This window comes from Notamacropus eugenii, chromosome 3 (assembly GCF_028372415.1).
Source record: "Notamacropus eugenii isolate mMacEug1 chromosome 3, mMacEug1.pri_v2, whole genome shotgun sequence".
Lineage (NCBI taxonomy): Eukaryota > Metazoa > Chordata > Mammalia > Diprotodontia > Macropodidae > Notamacropus > Notamacropus eugenii.
In genome coordinates, this window is record NC_092874.1 from 27,457,937 (window position 1) to 27,478,281 (window position 20,345).

The 20,345-nt window shown below is 39.8% G+C and overlaps 1 protein-coding gene across 7 annotated transcripts in view; it reads left to right on the forward strand.

The window, feature by feature from the left end:
• The window catches only part of NEK10 (NIMA related kinase 10), a 237,154-nt gene that overhangs the window by 78,920 nt on the left and 137,889 nt on the right, over positions 1-20,345 (forward strand). For all 7 annotated transcript variants that reach the window (XM_072651141.1, XM_072651146.1, XM_072651143.1 and 4 more), the window contains 7 exons: positions 691-793; positions 890-1,018; positions 1,569-1,706; positions 4,152-4,197; positions 4,455-4,576; positions 5,052-5,154; positions 16,299-16,374. In XM_072651141.1, the coding sequence (XP_072507242.1) occupies positions 691-793; positions 890-1,018; positions 1,569-1,706; positions 4,152-4,197; positions 4,455-4,576; positions 5,052-5,154; positions 16,299-16,374 (717 nt within the window). The remainder of the gene's footprint in view (positions 1-690; positions 794-889; positions 1,019-1,568; positions 1,707-4,151; positions 4,198-4,454; positions 4,577-5,051; positions 5,155-16,298; positions 16,375-20,345) is intronic.

A 20,345-nucleotide genomic window follows, 5' to 3' on the forward strand; every position in this document is an offset into this window, starting at 1 on the left:
AAGAGCTTTGGACACTGAATTCCAGTTCTGACAGTCATTTCCTAGGTGTGTGCACCTGCTCAAACTGCTTCTGCTCTTGTTGGCCTCAGTCAGCTCCTTTGTAAAATGTCACACTGGGCTAATTGATCCCCAGGGTTCTCCTAGCCTTAACCTCCTTTGGTAGATGCATATCAGCATAGGTGCCAGTAGGGATTTGGGAGAGGATCAACATTCTCATCTATAAAATATAAAGTCTAGTTAGTGAGCTAAGAATAAGACTTGAAGCCCACATAGCATCTTTTGAGAAGCTACATTCATTCTGTTTCCACAATGTGCTTGAATTGAGGGGGCATTCAAGGGAGGAGAAAGGAAGAAAATGAAGTGGATGCAGTTCTGCTTCTTGTCAAGAAGGCCTCAGATTACCCTGCCCTCTTTTAGGGGACTTGCCTTGTGGAATGTGTCTCTTATCAGCCATCCCACATCCTTGTTTTTTCTGTTGAAATGATGTCAACTTTTTCAGAAATGGTATGATGTAAAATTCCAAGAATATAAATGGGAATGCACATTATTACCCCTACTTTATAGACAAATGAAGCATACTGAGATTAAGTTATGTGCCCAGATTCACGCACTAAGATAGTATTTGGGGGAAAATACCCCTGAATTGATTAGGTCTACATAAAGCATGTATGTATTTTTTTTTTTACATAGACTTTTCCCCACTGACTTGTTTGAGATCTTCATTGATATAGGACATTACGTACGCGATATCAGTGCTTACGAAGAGCTGGTATCCAAGCTGAATTCACTGATGGTAAGTGCAAAGCTTTATCGATATTGTGGTGCGTTGGCAGCATGGCCCATAGGAGAATCGCTGTGGTCACTCATTTCCCATTTGTTTTCTGATCAGGAGGATGACCTGAAACAGATTGCTGAAAACATTGAAAGCATAAATCAGAATAAAGCACCTACGAAATATATAGGCAACTATGCAATTTTAGACCACCTTGGGAGCGGCGCTTTTGGATGTGTTTATAAGGTGAGTTTGCCTGTCATTGAACAACAAGTTTGATATTCGACAGTGAGTTGGATATGCATGGCATCAGTTTCCATGCCAGCACCCCATGGGCCTGGAGGTCTCTTCACCAAAGGCATAGAGCGACTTTATGGAGGGAGGTAAAAAATGGCACCTCTCCTGTCCTCTGCCCATGATCCTACTTGCTGTTGTTTCAGCTGATGGTTTTAGAAACTGGCCAGCAGCATTTTGAGCATGACAGCCTTTATTTTTATTTTTCATTATTTTTCATATCAATTTTCACAAATGGCAGGCCGAGTAGTTCTTGCAATAAAGTGTGACCACAGGTGTATAATTTCCCGGCCATCTGCCTGTCATTCCTCAGCCAGCCTCTGCTGGACACCACACACTAGAATGGGTCATGGACACTGTCAGCTGATCCCACTGAAGATAGGTTTGGAATAAGAACTTTAAATTCTCTGAGATTGACTGAGATGCCTTATGGATGAGCATTTTTCACTCTTTCTTATCTCTTGTCATTCCTTTACTTTGTTTGTATGTTTTTTTTTTACAGGTTAGGAAGCGTAGTGGTCAAAATCTTTTAGCAATGAAAGAAATCAACCTACATAACCCTGCGTTTGGAAAGGACAAGAAAGATCGAGATAGCAGTGTAAAGAACATTGTCTCAGAGCTAACGATAATTAAGGAGCAGGTGAATGCTTTTTTTTTAGTTTTGGAAATTTATTGATTAAATAGCGGATGTAATTATTGATTAAATAATCAACTATTGATTATTTAGAATTATTTTTGATTAAATAATAAATGCAATCAATATAGTAGCTCTGAGTTCTAGGTCTTGCTGTTAACATTTCTGACAGGACTGGCCAGTGAAGGCCTCTGTCTTGTAACATGTATAGTAGGTGGTTTGGCCAGGGGCAGTGGGGAGCTTGAGATGTGGGATGCTGAGTAATGGAGAAGCCTCTCACCCTTGTTCAGCTTTGTCAGGTGCTCTGGGAGCTTTTGTGTCTGTTGAGTAGGGAAGGGAAGCCCAGGTAAGGGAGGAACTTCAGTCCCTCTGTTACCCAGGCTGATGAAGTCAGGAACTCATGGTGCTGGTGTTTCTTTTTCTGAATTATGGACTCCCTTGGTCAACCCACTCATGGGTTGTCAGATGCATCCCACTCTCAGAGTTCTACCCCAAGCTCACAGTAGTGAGGTTCTTCTAATACTGTCAGGGAGTGGGCAACAGTCAGAGAGGACATATGACCAAAGCTCCTGGGCCTGGAACCTTGCCATTGTAGAAGGCTAAATTACTTGGTTTCTATTTGCAAAATGATTTACATATGTTATCTCATGTGAGTCTTAGAGGCCTTTGGGGGTGGGTATTAGGTGGTGGTGCTAGTGGTTGTTTATAAAGTTTGGGCCAGTGATTTCATCAGTGTAGGGAACTTCTGGATTAGAAATTCCCCTCATCAGTGTAGACTGCAACTTGTTTGTGATTCATACTCTTAGAGAGAGTTGTTTTGGGCTACTGAGGAGGTAAGTGACTTGTCTTCCGTCACATCGCCAGCAGGTGACAGAAACAAGGCCTGAATGCAGGTCTTCCTGGTTCCAAGCCTGGCCTTCTCTTCTCTTACACCAGACTGCTGCTCTGCAGTTCACACTACCTCCATTTTTCAGAGGAGGACACTGAATTCCAGAGAGGTTAAGTGACTTTCATCCTAGCTATTAGGTATTTGAAGCTGGATAGAAACTCAGGACTTCTTGACGTTTAATCCACTGCCTTGCAAACTTCATAAAGCTAAAGAAAATCTGGCAATTATGATGATGAGTATGATTTACACGTTATTAACTCTGGTTAAATGCATAAAGATGGTTTTGTTTATGAGTTAGAATTTCCTGACTTTTTTCAAGTGGAACTAAGCAACTCATATTTTTGCTACTAAGGTTGCATAAATCTAGGTTATTAAATATAGTAAACCTGGTTGTTGAGGATGTGACCGTGCATGGGGATGCACTCGTGGTGCCCAGTTCAGTTTACAATGTTGAGCATTTGTTAATGGGGGACAGTGTTCAGTTACCCAGCGTCATGGAGACCGGTTTAGAAGGAAACCAGCATTTTGAGGGACATGGGATTTCCCTTCGTGTTTTGGGGCACAGAGCTCTTTTTTTCAGTCCTGATTTTTATATTTGTAAAGAGCATTACCCTTTTAGATGGTTTCTCTTGGGTACTGTCATTGTCATAACTCCTTATTACTGAGATACACGTAGCACCTGTCAATGTCAGTCCACTAGCATGTGCCTGGGCAGCTGGGGGCGCCATAGTGCATAGATCACTGGGCCTAGAGTCAAAAAGACTCATCTTTGTGAGTTTAAATCTGGCCTCAGACACTTCCTACCTAGGTGACCCACATTTGCCTCAGTTTCCTCATTTGTAAAGTGAGCTGGAGAAGGAAATGGCCAACCCCTCCAGTATCTCTGCCAAGAAAACCCCAAATAGGGTCACGGAGAGTCCAAGGTCACACCGCTAGAAAGTGTCTGAGGCTGGATTTGAACTCAGAAAGATGTCTTCCTGACTCCAGGTCTCTGTTCACTGCCCTGTCTATCTGTCTGTTGGCATATAATTTCCCAAGCAGCCTAAATTAATCTAATTTTTTTTACAGCTTAAATTGGGTGGGATCTCTTAGAATTTTAGTTTTGTAATTACCCTTTGTTTTTTTTTTTTTTTGAAGGATAGGGAAACTTGAATAGATAAAAGAGAGGAAAGACAATATGGGAATTTAAAAATTTCCAAATTCAAATTTTAAAATAAGACCTTCATGAATCTCAGTTTTTTATCTGTAAGAGGAGGGGGTTAGATTTTCTCTAAATTGTGTGTTCTTTAATTCTGTATGATTAAATGATTATCAATACATCATAGTTAATTAGACTTCTTTTGGAGACTATATTTTAGGAGATCATTGCACTGAGATAATATTTTATTCATTGTTGGCGTAAATAAAAAGGATCACGATGATTTCATTGATACTTTACAACTTGTAAAATATTTAAATTTTTTATTTCTCAGTTTGAAGCCTAGCTAAAATTTCCCACAATGAAATGTTCTCAAATATGATTTTTTAACCCATTCCCTTACATATTTTTCATTTTTTTATAGCTCTATCACCCCAATGTCGTACGCTACTATAAAACTTTCCTAGAAAGTAAGTATATTGCCATGGTATTTGGGTTATTAATGAAAATGTTAATAACATATAAACAGTAAAATCATGGAGTACTGGGAGTCAGGAATAAGACAATGTTTTAATTCACAGTGATATTACATTATTTAATATTAATAATCATTATTCTATGTTACACAATTTTAATCATTGAGTGTTTGTGCGTGTAGCATGTAGTGCTGGGTGCTGTGCAGATCGCTGCATAGAATGCTGCTGTCTTTTCATTCTTTTGTGTGTAGATGACAGGTTGTACATAGTCATGGAGCTTATAGAAGGGGCACCTCTTGGAGAGCATTTCAGTTCTTTGAAAGAGAAACAGCACCGTTTTACCGAGGAGAGGATATGGAATATATTTATACAAGTAAGGATTCATGTTCAGCGTGTTTGTTTACAAAAGACACAGTGTGGCCTAATTCCTTTGAGCTCCTTCTTCGGAGGCATGAGGGTTACCAGTCATTGAGGTAGCTTTATCCCTGTCTCTTTCTCTGTCATCTCTGTCTTTGTCTGTCACCTTTATCTCTGTTTCTGTCGTCTTTGTCTCTATCACCTTTTCTTTGTCTCTATCTTTATCACTTTTCTCTCTATCGCCTTTGTCTTTGTCTCTATCTCATCTCTTTGTGCCTATATCTATGTCTTTATGTCTATGCCTGTGTTTGTCTGTATTCTCATTTATGCCGATCTATATTCATATCTACGCCTGACCTTGTCCTTACCTTCGCCTCTTCCTCTGCATCTCCTTCTCCATCCCCTTCTCCATCTTCATCCATGTCTACATTTGTCTTTCTATTTATATTTCTATCTGGAAAAACACACTCATTTCTGTTTCTTGTTTCAAGCTGTGCCTGGCACTTCGTTACTTGCATAAAGAAAAGAGGATCGTCCATCGAGACCTCACGCCAAACAATATCATGTTGGGGGATAAGGACAAAGTAACCGTTAGTAAGTACAAATTCTGACGTTCCTTGGAGGAAAATTTCTTGATGTTGTCCTGGATTAGTGAGTCAGACTTGCCCAAAGTACCCCCTGGAGAATGAGGTCCTACACGTGGGACCCATGAAGTAGTTGCTACTGCCTTCAGTCGTCTGCTGTTGACCTGAACAGGATATGGAAGTCTCTCAGCTTGTCTGTTGCTTCCATAGGTCAGGAATCCAGCTCATTCTGTATAGAAGATTGACTCCAAACAGGCTCATTCCCTTTTCTCTCTAGTTCCATGGATGACTTTTCACTGTTCAACTTTTTATACCCAGTTCACACAGGCTTAAAAGAGACCCAGTTTAAGCCATTTTAAAATTCTAAATATAAACAATCTAGAAAGTGTGTTGTGAATTTGGCAAACCATATCATATTTATGCATGTGAGAAAAAATGGTTGGCATTTGAACCCCATGAAATGTAGTTGGACTAATGTGACGATCAGCGCAGCATTGCTGTGGCTGATGTCTCATGGTGCTTTGCAACTTAATTCACATTTTTTTGTAGTGAGCCTTGGGACTTAACCCAGGGAAAATTTAGATAGTAATATATGTTACCATTTGAAAGTTACAAGGTACCTCATCTGCATCCCACTTGAACCTCACAAAAGCCTTTTGAGGTAGGTAGTACACCAGAATGTTATCCCCACTTTACAAAAAGAGAAACTGAGGCTGATACAAGGGAACCACCTTGCCCAAGGCCTCCTGGCTAGGAAGAGGCAGAGATGGGGCTCAGACTTTGGTTCCATGATGGTGGCACCAAGGCTATAAGATGCACCTTTAGAGTTTTAAGTGCTGAGATGGAGAATTGAAACTAGCACTTTTGACTTCATTTCCCCCTTTTTTTTTCCAACCACGCAGGACTGGTTTCTAACCATTTCCTACTAATTATGAATTGTAATAATAAGACATCCCTTCATTTCATTGTTATAAATGGACTGATTTTTCTTAAAAGTTGCACATTTCATGACTTTTTAGTTTTTCCAGGCACAGTCTAAAATAAAAACTTGTTTTTTGCATTGGACTGCCATATTTTCTGAATTTGATTTTTTATACTTTGTCTAGATTCTAAACAAGAGTTTCCAGACTCTAGTACCACAGACCAGAAAATCAGAAAGCGTTCCTAGGATTACTTAGAATCACTTGGCAGACACATTTGTTTGTGTGCATATTCCAGAGATTTTAGCCAAGATGTATTTGTCATCATCTTTCATGGTTCTTTTCATAGTGGGAGCCATTTATTTTAATTTGTAACACTAATTGTAGTTTCCTTGCTAGCGTTGTTTGCAGATTTGCTACATAAAATTAACTAGTTTTTAAAAATATGTGTAACTTTTAAAAATTGGTGAATTTCAGTCTCCTTAGCCACCAAATAGAAATTAAACTCTCAAAAAAATAAAAATAAAAAAGTCCTGATCTCATTAAAGGATCCTACCACTAGAGGGCACTCATGTCATGCTTTTCCAATTTCACCCAGCACTGGAATGTTTATTTTCTGCATGATGACAAGGTAGAAAAATGTAGAATAATTTTAAAAGGAATGAAAAAAAAGTGCATGAAACAGGTGACAAAACTCAAGAGCCTTAGAAACACTGCAAAAGGCCGAGCTGCTCTTAAAGCTGCTTCTTTCTGATTCCTGGTCCAAGTGCAGGGAGGGTCAGAAGTAGGTCCAGAGATGTTGAGTGAAGCCCATTTTAGGAATATGTAGCTTTGAGAGTTACAGACATATTCATGTGAGGTGATATACTCTTAGAGTCTGACCCAAATATTTTTGTGTGCAGCCCGACTCCCAGATCCCTGCCCCCTGCCAAGTCAAAATCATACTCATGAAATAACATTGTAGAATTCCTTGGGGGGGGGGAGGCTGGTGCATGCCAGCTGTCCTTCTATGCTCTCCTTTTGTCAGCTCTTTGCCTTTTCTTCACCACCTAAATTCCTAATAGTTAAGCCAAAAACCAGTCTTCCCCAAAAGAAAAGAAAACCACCAACTTATTTAATCCTAGAGAATGAACTTTAGCTGTAGATGTTAGTGAGCTGATACAGGGAAAAGAATATATTGAACTTTGAGTCATAGGACCTATGTTCAAATCTTAGCTCTATCATTGGCAGTTTGTGTGACTTTTGCTGCTCTATGCCTCAGTTTCCTCATTTGTACACTGAACAGCGTATGTGGAGGGAACACTATCTACCATAAGACCAGTGTGTGGAATACTGGAAGAAAAACATTTTGTAGCTCAAAGTTTGTGAGCCACTAAGCAACAAAGAGATTTATAGATCTTCAGATAAAACTGTATACATTTCCCCCAAGTTCAAAGATAAGAGGCTTCCACTTCCTGTCCACTATGTTCTGTGGGTTTCCATTTGAAGATATCAGATGTGGTAAGTACATGCTGGTCACAGGGTCACCGATAGAAATGAAAGGGGTCTTATAGGTCATTTAGTCCAGTCTCATTATTTGACATGTTAGCCGGAGAGACTGTAGGAGAAGAGTTCACAGAAATCCACTGGATTCCTTCTGAGGCCATGCTCCGCTATGAAGAAATGGTACCTGGGCTTGGATCAAATACAAAAATGTTCTGATGTCCATTCATGTGGTAGAAAACAAAAAGATTGTCAGTCCAGTTATCTTTAAATTCACAATCTGTTGGCCCAAGGCTCATCCTTTGATAGTAAGTAGCTCAAAAGAAGAAGAATTAGCAGTTTAAGCAAAGTTTTGTGTACAGTTAGATCCCTAGCTCTGGCTATCAGTATATACCACTGGCCAGGGGAAAGAAGTGAGAATGAGTCCGTCATCACTGGTGATGTGTCTGCACAAATGTGTCTATACCATTCGAGGAGAAATGAGTAAAAAAGTCATGTTCTGCTGAAAATGGTGGGTCAGGAGTCTGGCTTTCCCGTAGTAATTTGGTGTATTTATTGCAGTTGTGTATCGGGATATACTTTATTGGTATAACTTTGAATGTGGAGAGTAGGAGAATCTTACCTATTCTAAACTGTGGGTTCCTGGAAGCAGCACGCACAACAGTAGGTGGGAACATCTGTATTTGTGTTGACTGAGTCTAGCACTCTCATCAGGGTCCAGTAAGTCTGTGTGAGCTTCATAAATCTGCTGAAGTCCCTTGGTCCCTAATGAACCACCTCAGGCTTCTTGCAGAGTCTGGCAAGTTACTGTGCTTGTGACACTGAAGATGGTGCTTTTTCAGTCGGCTGCCTTCTGTTAGATCTCCTGTTGGAGCCATTACTGTTGCTCCTGGATTCCCCAGACCTGATGGTTTTCTCTGAGCATGTGGATTGTGGTCCTCTCTTTCTTAGGTACAAGTGGCTATTGGATGGGAAAAGACCCAGTGTTCCTATTGGTCCGTGTACTGGAGCTTGGGCCAGGCCTCAGAGTGTGGACCAGAGTCCTTGGCTGGAGAGGTCCCCAGAGCTTGGACTTCTAACTGTCTGGGTCACAGAGGCACATAGGGAAGGATTCTAGAAGGATCTCTGGAAGGATTCTTGTCACCACAGGACATTAAATTGGCAATAAAAAACCCAGCTCATTTTTGCCTTTCACTTCAGCCCTCTTCCCCATCTATCTTTTTACCGTAGCTCATTACAAGTAGTAAAATGGATTTATTGGAAATTCCTTTCCTCTCTTTGTTAAGCTCAGTTTTTCATGAGATAATTAACTGGGCCAGGCCTACCCTGAATAGGGGGCGAAGAGGCCCCACCTGCTAAAGCTGACGTCATGATGCAAAGTGCTCAAGCGTGGGTCGTGAGTGCTGGCCAGGAGGCCCTCTGTCTGGGCAGAATGGAGAGTCTTGTGCCAACTCTGCTTTGTGGATGGCCTCTCCTTCCTTCCTGCTGAGCAGGGCCGAAGTGAATTGTACTCCCCACTTTTGTTGTTAGAGCAGGAGTGGAGACCAGATCTCCCAAGATAACAGCTGGTGGGAGGTCGTGATGAGGAGTGTAAATTCAGTCTGTCAAACTCATCTCCTTTAAGAATTGTACCCCCTCTCTTGCCATCCCCTATTGGAGAACTGGCAGTAGAGAGAATCCCACCTTATGGGTCCAGAGGACGGCCCCTGTCTGGAATCTCCAGCAGGTTCAGTTGACTTTTTGAGAACAGATCCTTTGTTACATCCAGCCATGGAGTGCTGCTGTTGACCAGTACTCTGACCGCCTCTGTTAAAACACACCCTCAGTCGCCATTGATCCCATGATTCCCAGACTTGATCTTTCAGTTTCTCTCTAAACAGCCAGGTTCCTGGATGAAGTCCACTTCGCCTCTTACACAGAAAGTCACTTCCTGGACAGTTGTATCACAAGGCCACTGAGAGGATGAGCTCAGAGCTCTCTGACTGCCCCCTGTGTCAGGTCCCAATGTCCTGGAAGGACTTGTTTTCCTCCCTCTAAGCAGTGTTGAAGATGTTCTCCAAAGAAATCTCAGAATCTCCCTGTAGTCCTCACCTGCTTTACACTTTTGTCTGCCTTCAAGGCTTGGTCTTCAAGAGATCAAAAATCTCATTTTTTCTCTCCCTAACTGCCTAACACAAAGGGACAATTTCTTTTCACTCACCTTGTGTAAGGATTCCAACCTCTCCAGAGCCATAGAAAACCAATTCCACTATATCTTTATAAGGACACAGCTTCAAAGAAAACAATATGCTATCTCCCTCACCCTCTGCAGCTGCCATAGCCTCAGGGGAACCAGGTTAGCAGCTCTGAGAGCCGTTTCCCTCAAACAGCAGCTCCGGGAATTGCTTACCTGTGTTCTATGAACAGTTTCTTCCCTGAATACCCAGCTAGACCAGGCCTTTTATACTTCAGATGTCAGAAGCTTCTTGGCCTCTTAAAGGGCTGACCCAGCTCATCTGATACTGGGTAGAGTGCTGGTCTAGGTTCCCCTTGGAAGAACGGGAAGAAAGAGACAGGGTAGGGGCAGCGGAGAAGAGAGAAGAGCCTCGGTCCACGGCTACCAACCCCAAACAGGTGGTGTTCCTGTTCTACTAGGGCTTACCTGATGACCCAAGGCATACTGACCTGAAGAAGCAGACATGTCTGTTAGTGTGCTCTGACATCCCAAGTCACATCCACTGCCTGGACACTGAACCTCTGGGAACGTATCCCATGACTCCAGGATGGAAATGTTCAAGTTTCTTGTGGGGACAGAGGGAGGGAAGGCACTGAGCTGTGACATGCTTATGGAAAAAGGGCCATATTTGAATCTCAACACTTGAACTTCCTTTGAGCTCCTTGAATTTGGGTTACCTGGTCTGCAGAGGGTTCATGGTCTAGAAGGAAATGATGATGGTGGTGAGGATAATTATGATAACAGCTAATATTTATATGACACTTCCAGAGCCTGGCACTCTGCTGAGGGCTTTGCAATTATTATCTCCTTTGGTCATCACAACAACCCTGGGAGGTAGGTTCTGTCACTAATCCCATTTTACAGATGAGGAAACAAATCAAAGGAAATTCTGTGACTTGCCCAGGGTCACACAGCTAGTAAGTGTCTGAGGTTGGATCTGGGTCTTCCTGACTCCAGTCTCACAGCTCCATTCACCGCACCACCCAGCTGCCCAAGGTCACTGCTTTAATGTATTGGTTTTATTTCTCTGTAAGAATATGCTTGAGAGGCAGTCTTTGGCATAATGAATACAGCTGGTCTTCAACATAAACAGTTGTACACAGATAAGTAAGAATTGTTGTTCAGTCGTGTCCAACTCTTCATGGCCCCCTTTGAGCTTTTCTTGGCAAAGATACCGGAAGGATTCTCCATTCCCTTCTCCAGTCCATTTTACAGATGAGGAATCTGAGGCAAACAGGGTGAAGTGACTTGCCCAGGGTCACACAGCTAGAACGTGTTTGAGGCTGGATTTGCAACCAAGAAGATCTTCCTGACTCTGGGGCTGGCACTCTTATCTACTACACCATCCAACTACCCCAGATATTAAGTGAATACATAATTATATTGTGTATGTGTATTGTTTAATTTTATAGCAATTTGAAGAAGGTTCCAAATATGAGAGGTGAACCATCCCTGAGTACTTCCTAGACCTTCTGATGCATTTTGGAAGGAAGATTGCATTTCCTATGATTCCAAATATAAATGAACAAAACTGAAAAAAAAAATCTTATAATACTATTAATAGAGATAAACCCTTTTCAAATGACTAGCCCTTATTAATTCTTGCTGCCTTTGAGTAGGCTTCCCAACCATCTGTGTTTTTTATAGAAGTATGAGTAATTGCCTGTCATTATCCAAACTGACTGCACTTCACATAAATGACAGTGAATAGAATGATGGTGTTAGTGAACTATCATTGGTTGAGCACCTACTGTGTGCTAGGTGCCACTCTAAGCTCTGAGGATTGAGAGCTGTGTGCTCCCCCCGGCCTTTTCAGCTCTGTGGGTTCTCATTGCTGTAAATGGGACCAGTAATGCTGACATGGTATATTATTCTCATTGTGACAGTCAAATGAGAAAATTTATTAAAGCAGCTTATGATGAGTGTCAATTGCCTTTTTTGTTATTTCTCCCAAAATTTAATGATCTCTTGGCAAAGATAGGGAAATTGTGATGCAGCATTTCAAGCGGGGGTGTGGTGGAACCAGCTCGAGCTGATGATCACATTTTCAGTGTGAGAATTTATACCTCGAAAATTGGGGCTTCATTTGTTGTTTATTGATTGTCAGAACTTAAGGAAGTGATGGAGAAAATGTTGATTAAGGCAGATTAAATTTTGTCACACCCTCCTCCCCCCAAAGCTGGTTGTTAAACATTTACCAGCACAACCCTGATTTCAGTTACATAGTGTCAGAAAGGTTATTTGGGGTCATAAGTTGACCACTATGCCTAGGCTACTGTGAAGCAGTATCTAGATATAAAATTAATACAATTTCTAAATTTCTAAATAACAAATTTTGATTTTTCCTCCTAGTAAATGAGAAGAAGCCATGTCCTAGCAGACAAACAGACCTGTGTTCCAAGTCAGGAGGAACAGGGTTCAAATCCTGCCCCTGTTGTGTGACCCTGGACACTGGAATCCGTATTACTCTCCTTACAGCTACCCAGGCAGGTGTCCAACTGCACTGGCAAAAATTACCTAGGCAGAGGGAGGAAGCTTCCTTTTCCAGTGCAAGTCAGATCTTCTCCTCAGTTAGTTTGAGAACCCTGGGAAGCTGTATGGTTTGCCCAGGGCAAGTCTTGGGCCAACATCTTGTCACATCTGTTCTGTCCCTTCATTGGGAGTTTCCTGTGCCAAGAAAACCCCAGGTCCCTCCCCCCCATGTCAGAGTATTTAACATTCTTAACATCTGTTCTGGCTCAGAGCAGCTCCCAATAACCCTGGACAAATCTGAGCCCAATGGCATTTCCTGTTTCCTAGCACTCCTGCTGGAAAGAAAGAGAGAGGGGGTAGGAGGAGCAAACGCCAGCCCTTGATTGGGCTATTTTCAGATGGAAATATATGTCATGTTGAAGAATGAAAAGGATGTGAATCTGAACATGTGATTAATTTGTGTCTTGTTAAATTTTTAAAGAATCAGGCAGTTAAAATACATGAGATCCAAAAAGAGGGGGATAGAGTACCAAGCAGCATCACTCGAGCAAATGAGCCATTTGGATTTCTTCAGCATAGGAATCTGCTCATTTTTTTTTTCCATTGGCTGAAAACATTCTCAAGTTCTTCTTTCTCCATGCAGTGTTTACTGGATGGCATAAAGTGAATGTGTAGATTCTCCTTCCAACACCACTATGAAATATATTTAATATGAAATGGGGTGGCTTCATTCTGAGCAGAAAGCTCTTAGTCTTTTAGGTTTGGTGGGAACCTCATCCCCATGATCACAGTGGTGATTTATGCCTTCAAAGGGTCTCTATTTCTAGGGCTCTGGGTCATTTTGTATTCCATTTATCAGAAATAATAACAGCTCAAAACAGTGGAGAAAGTTAGTGATGATAGCAGCAGATACTTAGAAAACCTCCTAAGGTTCGCAAGACCTTGCAAACCTCAAAGCACTTCGTAAATGTCAGCTGCTGTCCTTATCAAGTCTGTCCATTTCTCCATGTTTGATGTCTAAATATTCCTAAAAATCAGATGCTGTCCTATCAAGGCTGCTGAGGACTGGAGTAGCTTTAGAAATGCCTGAGTTCTTTATAGGAACAATGACGGTTATCTAAGCAGAGTAGACAATAAACAGTTTTTAAAAATACTTGAAATATATGTTAATTATATTAAAATGAGGCCAATAAAATCCACTTGATTTATTATTTTCCCATTTGTTTACATGTGCCTAAGATTCATGACATTTTCCCCTCATCCCAAGAAAAGTATAAAAAAAAATTTTTTTTTTTTTTTGCTCAACACCAAGATACTACTCTTGTTAAAACTACCAGTTATGTAATTAGCCCGCAGGGCTCTATTTTTAATTCATTTATTATAGTCTACAGGTATAATGAGAATATATGTGTGTAAACATGTGCATGTATGTATGCATATTCTTTCAGAACACATGACCTATTTATAGATGTATCTTTTGCATGAAAGAGACATGGATTTGAGTCTTGGCTTCAGAATTTCCTTGGGTGACCCTCAGTGCAGCGATTTATTTCTTGGGGCTTCAGTTTCCTTATCTGGAAAATTAGGCCTCTGTTGTCCATACTCCCTATCTCATACACTGTGGTGAAGGAAATGCTTAGAAAATCAAAGAGTACTATAAAAATATGAGTTCTTGTGTCATATCTTGAACATAACAGATGTTCAATTTATTGAGGAATTAACTAACTTTAGTCATGTCATTTGTACACATCTCCTTCCTTTGCTATGATAATAGAACTCATTCTATACATATGTACATACATATAAATATATATAACAAACACAGCACATTATATAAACATACATAGAAAACATATAATTAATATAATCATGTAACACTTAATGGTTGCAATTGTATAAATGCCTTTGCCACAATCGGCTGTGTGGAAGTTGAGTAGATGGGGAGCAGAGTTTCAGATAATCATGTAATACTTAATGGTTGCAATTGTATAAATGCCTTTGCCACAATCAGCTGTGTGGAAGTTGAGTAGACGGGGAGCAGAGTTTCAGATAATCCCAAATTTAGAGCTAGGAACAACTTTAAATCCTTTCATTTTACAGATGAGTAAACTGAGACCTGGAGAGGAGAAGTAATTTGCCCAAAGTCACACAGATAATAAGTGGTAGAACAAGAGTATGAATCTAGGCCTGGTGACTTGGATGAGTCCCATAATCCATTTGGTGACGTTATGTGGCATGGACATTTTTAGGGGCAATTTAAGGTTCGCCATCCCTTGAATGTGAGCATGCTGATGTTAGCACCTCACTGATCGGGCCTCCAAGATGATGGACTGACTGAGGCTCCAGAGGACAGACTTCTGTCAAAGGCACCAACCATCCTTCTCTTTGATGTCTGTGGCCTTAAAAGTCGGTGGACCAGCATATACTCTTTTACTCTTGGACTCTGAAAAGCAAATCAGAGAGAAGCAGAGTGGGTCTGGCCTGTGTTTGCTAGGGGGTGGGCAGAGGGGTAGATAGGCCTGTGGCCACATGAAATTTCCTTTTATTTGAAGTGCTCCATGGTGATTGTGGCAAAGCCTGATGTGTGTGACCATTTCTCTGCTTGTAGAGAGTGTTTGTGAACCCCCTTCTGCTAGATAGAATATCCTGGGCAATGGAATCCTGGAATCTGGGTTTCAAGCCAGAGAAGGCACATTTCTTGAGGAGCAACAGTTTTGGGAATTACCTCCTAGTGAAGGCCAGCTTGGGAGTTTCCAAGGATTTGTCCACCATTTTTAACAAAAGGTTTCACCTTTGATGTAGCATATATAGAGAGCCTCTTATTATGAGATGTAAAATGTGATATTAAATGGTTTATTTATTACATGTTCCTCGAGTCTAGAAAATGCAAAGGGCATTGGATTTGTCATCCAATGACTGATGTTTGAATCTCATCTCTGCTACTTTCCACGTGTGACTTTGGATACTCTCAGTTTTGACTGGATGATTTCTGAGGTCCTATCTTCCAGCCTAAGGTCCTATGAAAGGGTACAACAAACAATATGTGTGGGTATCCTCCCTGTAACCAAAATGCAGAAAATAAAGTTCAAATATTTCACATTGTTTTATGCAGTTTTGACTACAGTGATATTTCAATGCATTAAAAAAATCAAATTCCCTTCCTATTGGGGTTTATTTAGTGAGATTTCATCAGTTTTGGATCCTTTTCATGTATAATTGTGGGAAGAACACTGGCCCAGGCGTGGTAGGTCTGGATCCCAGGTCCAAGGCCACTTCTGACTCCATGTGTGGAATCTTGTGGGAGTCACTGAATCTTTCACAGCCTCAATTTCTACATCTCTATAACGAATATAATAATGGCATAGTCTATTTATATAAAATTATGTGGTTAGAATCAAAAGAGCAATTATGTGAGTTTCAAAATTAAAAAGTGATCAAATGCTAGGAATTGATTTATTATTATTGTTCATAATATTAAATATTACTCCTCCCTAATAAAATGGAGATCATTTAAATGTACTTTTAAAAATCATACATACACACGTATAATTAACATCCCATTTTTTATTTATTCTTGAAGAAGGTTTAGGATGATTCTAGAGCCCTTATTCCCAAGGTGGTATATTTTGTAGCAATATTCTAGTTAATTACTTTGGTTTCTTATTGCTTTCATATTACATAACTTCACTTAATTACTTTTATCAAATGATACAAATGACTGCTTTCCATTTTAGATTTCTTATATTTATGGGCAAACCATTACAGATGATATGAAAAACTAAAACTCAGTAGAAGTTAATTTGCTGCTGTTTTCTAAGTTACATTAGCAAGGAAAATTCTCTTTTTTTTTTGGTGAAATCAACCTGATTAATATGTATCTCATTAATTAAGGCTGAGGTAAGTGTGAAAGATAAGCAGATGGCACACTTTGACAAAGTGGGGAAAAAAAAATCTGCTTTTTGTTGTGAACTACATTCATTATCAGTCCAGATGATGAGTGAAGGAACAGGGCTACCCTCATGAAAAAATTAATGTCACTGTTTTTTTTTTTTTAATGAATTGTAGCTGACTTCGGCCTGGCAAAGCAAAAACAAGAAAACAGCAAACTCACGTCGGTTGTTGGAACAATTCTCTACTCCTGGTAAGAAAGATGAAAATGTATCATTCTTGAGTTCTGCGTTTGCTGCTTCAAGTTTTCACTTATTTTCTTAGTTTAAAATAGAAGATGTTCCAAAGAAATCCTTATTATATGAATTGTTCCTCCAGGATGCAACTGGAAAAGTTTCCTGCATGTTTTAAAAAATGCTGCTTGCCAATTTCCTTTTTTTGGGGGGAGGGGGTGGAGTGGGTGGGGAGTGATGACCATTCATAGCATGATCAAACGTAGGGTGTTGTTACCACAGCGCGTATGTTGTGAAGTGCTGATAGAAACACAGTGCAATGGTAATTACATTGATCCAGTTCATTCAAACAGAGGTATAGACAACTTTATTCAAATGTAGCATCCCTTGGTGAGAGATTTCTTAATTTGAAAGGCCCAACCAGCTTCAGACTTCAAGAGTTAGATGAGTATCCTGTGGGAAAAGGGGAGGAAAATTTCCTAACATACTTAGGTGGTTCTTTTTGTTTTTTGTATCAACCAAGCAGACTCTGAGTCATTTAAGGCCAGTCTTGTAGTGTGAGTCTCCGTAGCCCACAAAACAGTCCAGATTCCTTGGTTTCATTGAGGCACCTCTTCGGCCCCCACTTCTGCTTCAACGCTTATTTCCCATTTCTCAGACAATGTGCTCTGGCCACGTTGGACCACATTCTGTGTCAAGGCCATTCTCTGGACTTTCTCGCTATCAGCATTTTTTCTTCAGGCTGATGGTTCTGCATGGAATTCCTTTTTCTAACTTTGTCGGTCCGTTCTCCAAGACTCCGGCCAAGTGCCGTTTCTTCCATGAAACTTTGCTCGGTTCCCCTCGGCAGAAGTAACCTGTCCTTTCCCTATGAACTGAGGCCTTTGATTTGTGCCTCTCTTAGGGCCCTGAGCCCTTCCCACATTCTAATTATCTTCATCCGCAGCTTGCTCTCTCTCATGTGGTACTAGATTCTAAAATATGTCACGGCTTTCAGTGTCATGGTGTTCACTTTCTAATACCTCACAGCCTTTGGTAAAGGACAGTTATTGACAGAATTATTTGTATTAAATGAGTTAATTATTAGAATGTGTAAACAAGCTTTGGAACACACAAACCCCTGTTTTTCCTGATGGGGAAAGTAGGTCCACAAAAAGGGTCTTTTTTCTTTGTTTCTTTTAGTTTTCAGTCAGTTGAAGTTGTCCTCTCTGCCTAACTTTGTGGGACTCATCTGGGGCCTATCCAAGAGGCATGAGGATATCAGCTTTTTTACTCCTTTAGGGGAGCACATTGGGGTCTCCACCAGCAATTTGGTGGCCATTTATCTTCTCTTTGGTCTTATGATGGACTTTTTGTCTCCCTGGCCTGGTTACAGACTATAAGTCTTCCTTGTCTTTCATCATCTGTGATGGCTCGTTATCTCCTTCTTCTCCATAGCAGACATACCCAGTTCATTGGAGGTCTTCCTTTGCTTCTTCTAGTTGTTAGTGGAAGCTGATGCAGCAGTTGGCCAGCAGCCCCACTCCTGTTCTAGCCCATGCAGGTCTTTAATGATCTCTTTGACTCCATTTCTTTGGTAATGTGTTGATGCCTTTTACCCACCATACTTCTTTACACCCTCCTTTAAGTTACCAGCAGTTTTGATTTTTTGGAGATCATGATGTGTGATGAGATAGCCAAGCTGATAGAGTGTGTGCATGCATGCATGTATTTAACTATATCTTCATGTATGTATGTACACTTATATTTATGTATGTGTGTATATATGTACATGTATACATGTATATAAACAGATACTATGTATATATTGCGTGTTTGTATATATTATATATTCCTTTATATAAGAATATATGTGCATATGTGCTATGTATGAACACTATCATTATGTGTACATATTCCTGTATATGTGTGTTTTTATATTTTATTCATGTCTATTTATTCCTATATATGTCTATTTAGTCCTATATATATGTGTATATGTTTCCTTTGTGTGTATACACACATGTTCACACACAGGAGAGTATATATACATAGTGTGTGTATATATATGCATACACACACACATATATAGTGGTAGTGTAGATACATAGTAAATATTCGTATATGTATATACATATATAAAGAAATATATAGCTATCTTTATCCATACACAGACATATACCCATATATTTGCAAAAGGGAGCAGGTTGGGATTATTGACGAGGATGTATAGTTTTCCAGTTGAGTCTTGCTCCCTGTCCTTCAGCTTAAGGGAAAGAGAGACCTATATACAGTCAGAGACAGAGATCTTGGTTAATTCCATAGGGCTGCTATTGTCATAATCTAGACAATATTTTTTTCATCCACTTCGTTTTTTCATTATGGATGCTTTGGCCAGTCTCTTTCAAATGACTATGGATTTCATTGAGGAGGCTTTGATATTTCAGGATTTAGTACAACTAATGGAGTGTATTCTGTGGAAAAAAACATGTAGAAAACTTTATCATCAATAAGAAATTCTTCTGTTTGTATCCTACACAGGGCATCTTCCATGATACTTGTTTTCTCTCTTTTATGCTTTATTTAATTTTTCACTCAAAAGAATTTTGAACAATATTGTCTCAGTGGTCACATCTGTCATAAAATTTTGTATGTTGTAAAATATATCTGGTTGAGTACATGCTTGAGGACAGCTTTTAACACAGCATATGAATCTGCTGAAGCAAATATTTTTGTGAACTCAGTAAACACCAGACTTAGCAGTTACAGTCAGTTGTATGACTTTGAAGATGTAGTCTGCCTTTGAAAATAATTTAAAGAAACTTGCCTCTGTCATGCTTAGACTTTTATCTAACATTTCCCCAGTACCAGCATAGACCATTTTCATACATTTTTAATAAAGATGTGAAAATAGGCATATGGATTGGTAATTACTGGTATCTTTGCAGTTGTTGCTTTCAAAAGCTATCTTTTCCATTCTTTTGGATTCAAAATTCATCCTTGAATGCCTTCAAAATTGTGACACTTCTCTTCTTCAATACTTTATTTATTGTCCAGTCTAGCCACTCTTTGTACTTCTTTACTGTTGCTGTCACTTTTTCACGAAGTACATTGCATTAGGAAAATAGAATATTGTGATTTCATTATTATCATTTATGGGAAAAAATTGGAGAAATGCTGGCAATCTCATTTGATAGCTATTTTTTATTCTTCATGTTTCATCTACAAACGCTTTTTTGGGGTAGTCTAATTTAGTTGTATTTCATGCCAAATTCTCATTATTAGTATTATCATTTTACCATTTTGTGAAACAATGCTGATTGTAATCTTCCATCTTTCTCTTTCATGTTTTACAAATACGTTTATCCTCTAAAGTGTTGTTACTTTTAGCTGCTGTCAATATCTTCTTGCCAAAGAGGTCACGCATTTGCTGATTCAGATGCTTTCTGGGTTCTTTTGCCTGTCTCATGGTGGCAGATGCTTTATTTTCCTTGAAATTCTATTTTTAAAAATTTATTTATTTTTAGTTTTCAACATTCATTTCTACAAGATTTTGAGTTCCAAATTTTCTCCCCATCTCTCCCCTCCCCTACCCCCAGACATTGTGCATTCTGATTACCTCTTCCCCCAATCTGCCCTCCCTTCTGTCACACCCCTCCCTTTCCTTACCCCCATCTTCTCTCTTTTCTTGTAGGGCAAGATAGATTTCTATATCCCATTACCTGTATTTCTTATTTCCAAGTTGCATGCAAAAACAATTCTCAACTTTCCTTCCTAAAATTTTGAGTTCCAACATCTTTCCCTTCCTTCCTCTCCACCTATCCCCTCTGAGAAAGCAAGCAATTCAATATAGGTTATATATGTGTAGTTATGCAAAAGACTTCCATAATAGTCATGTTGTGAAAGACTATCTATATTTCCCTCCATCCTGTCCTGCCCCTCATTTTTTCTGTTCTCTGTTTTAACCTTGTTTACTTCTAAAAATTGTTTACTTCTACTTACCCCCTTCTCC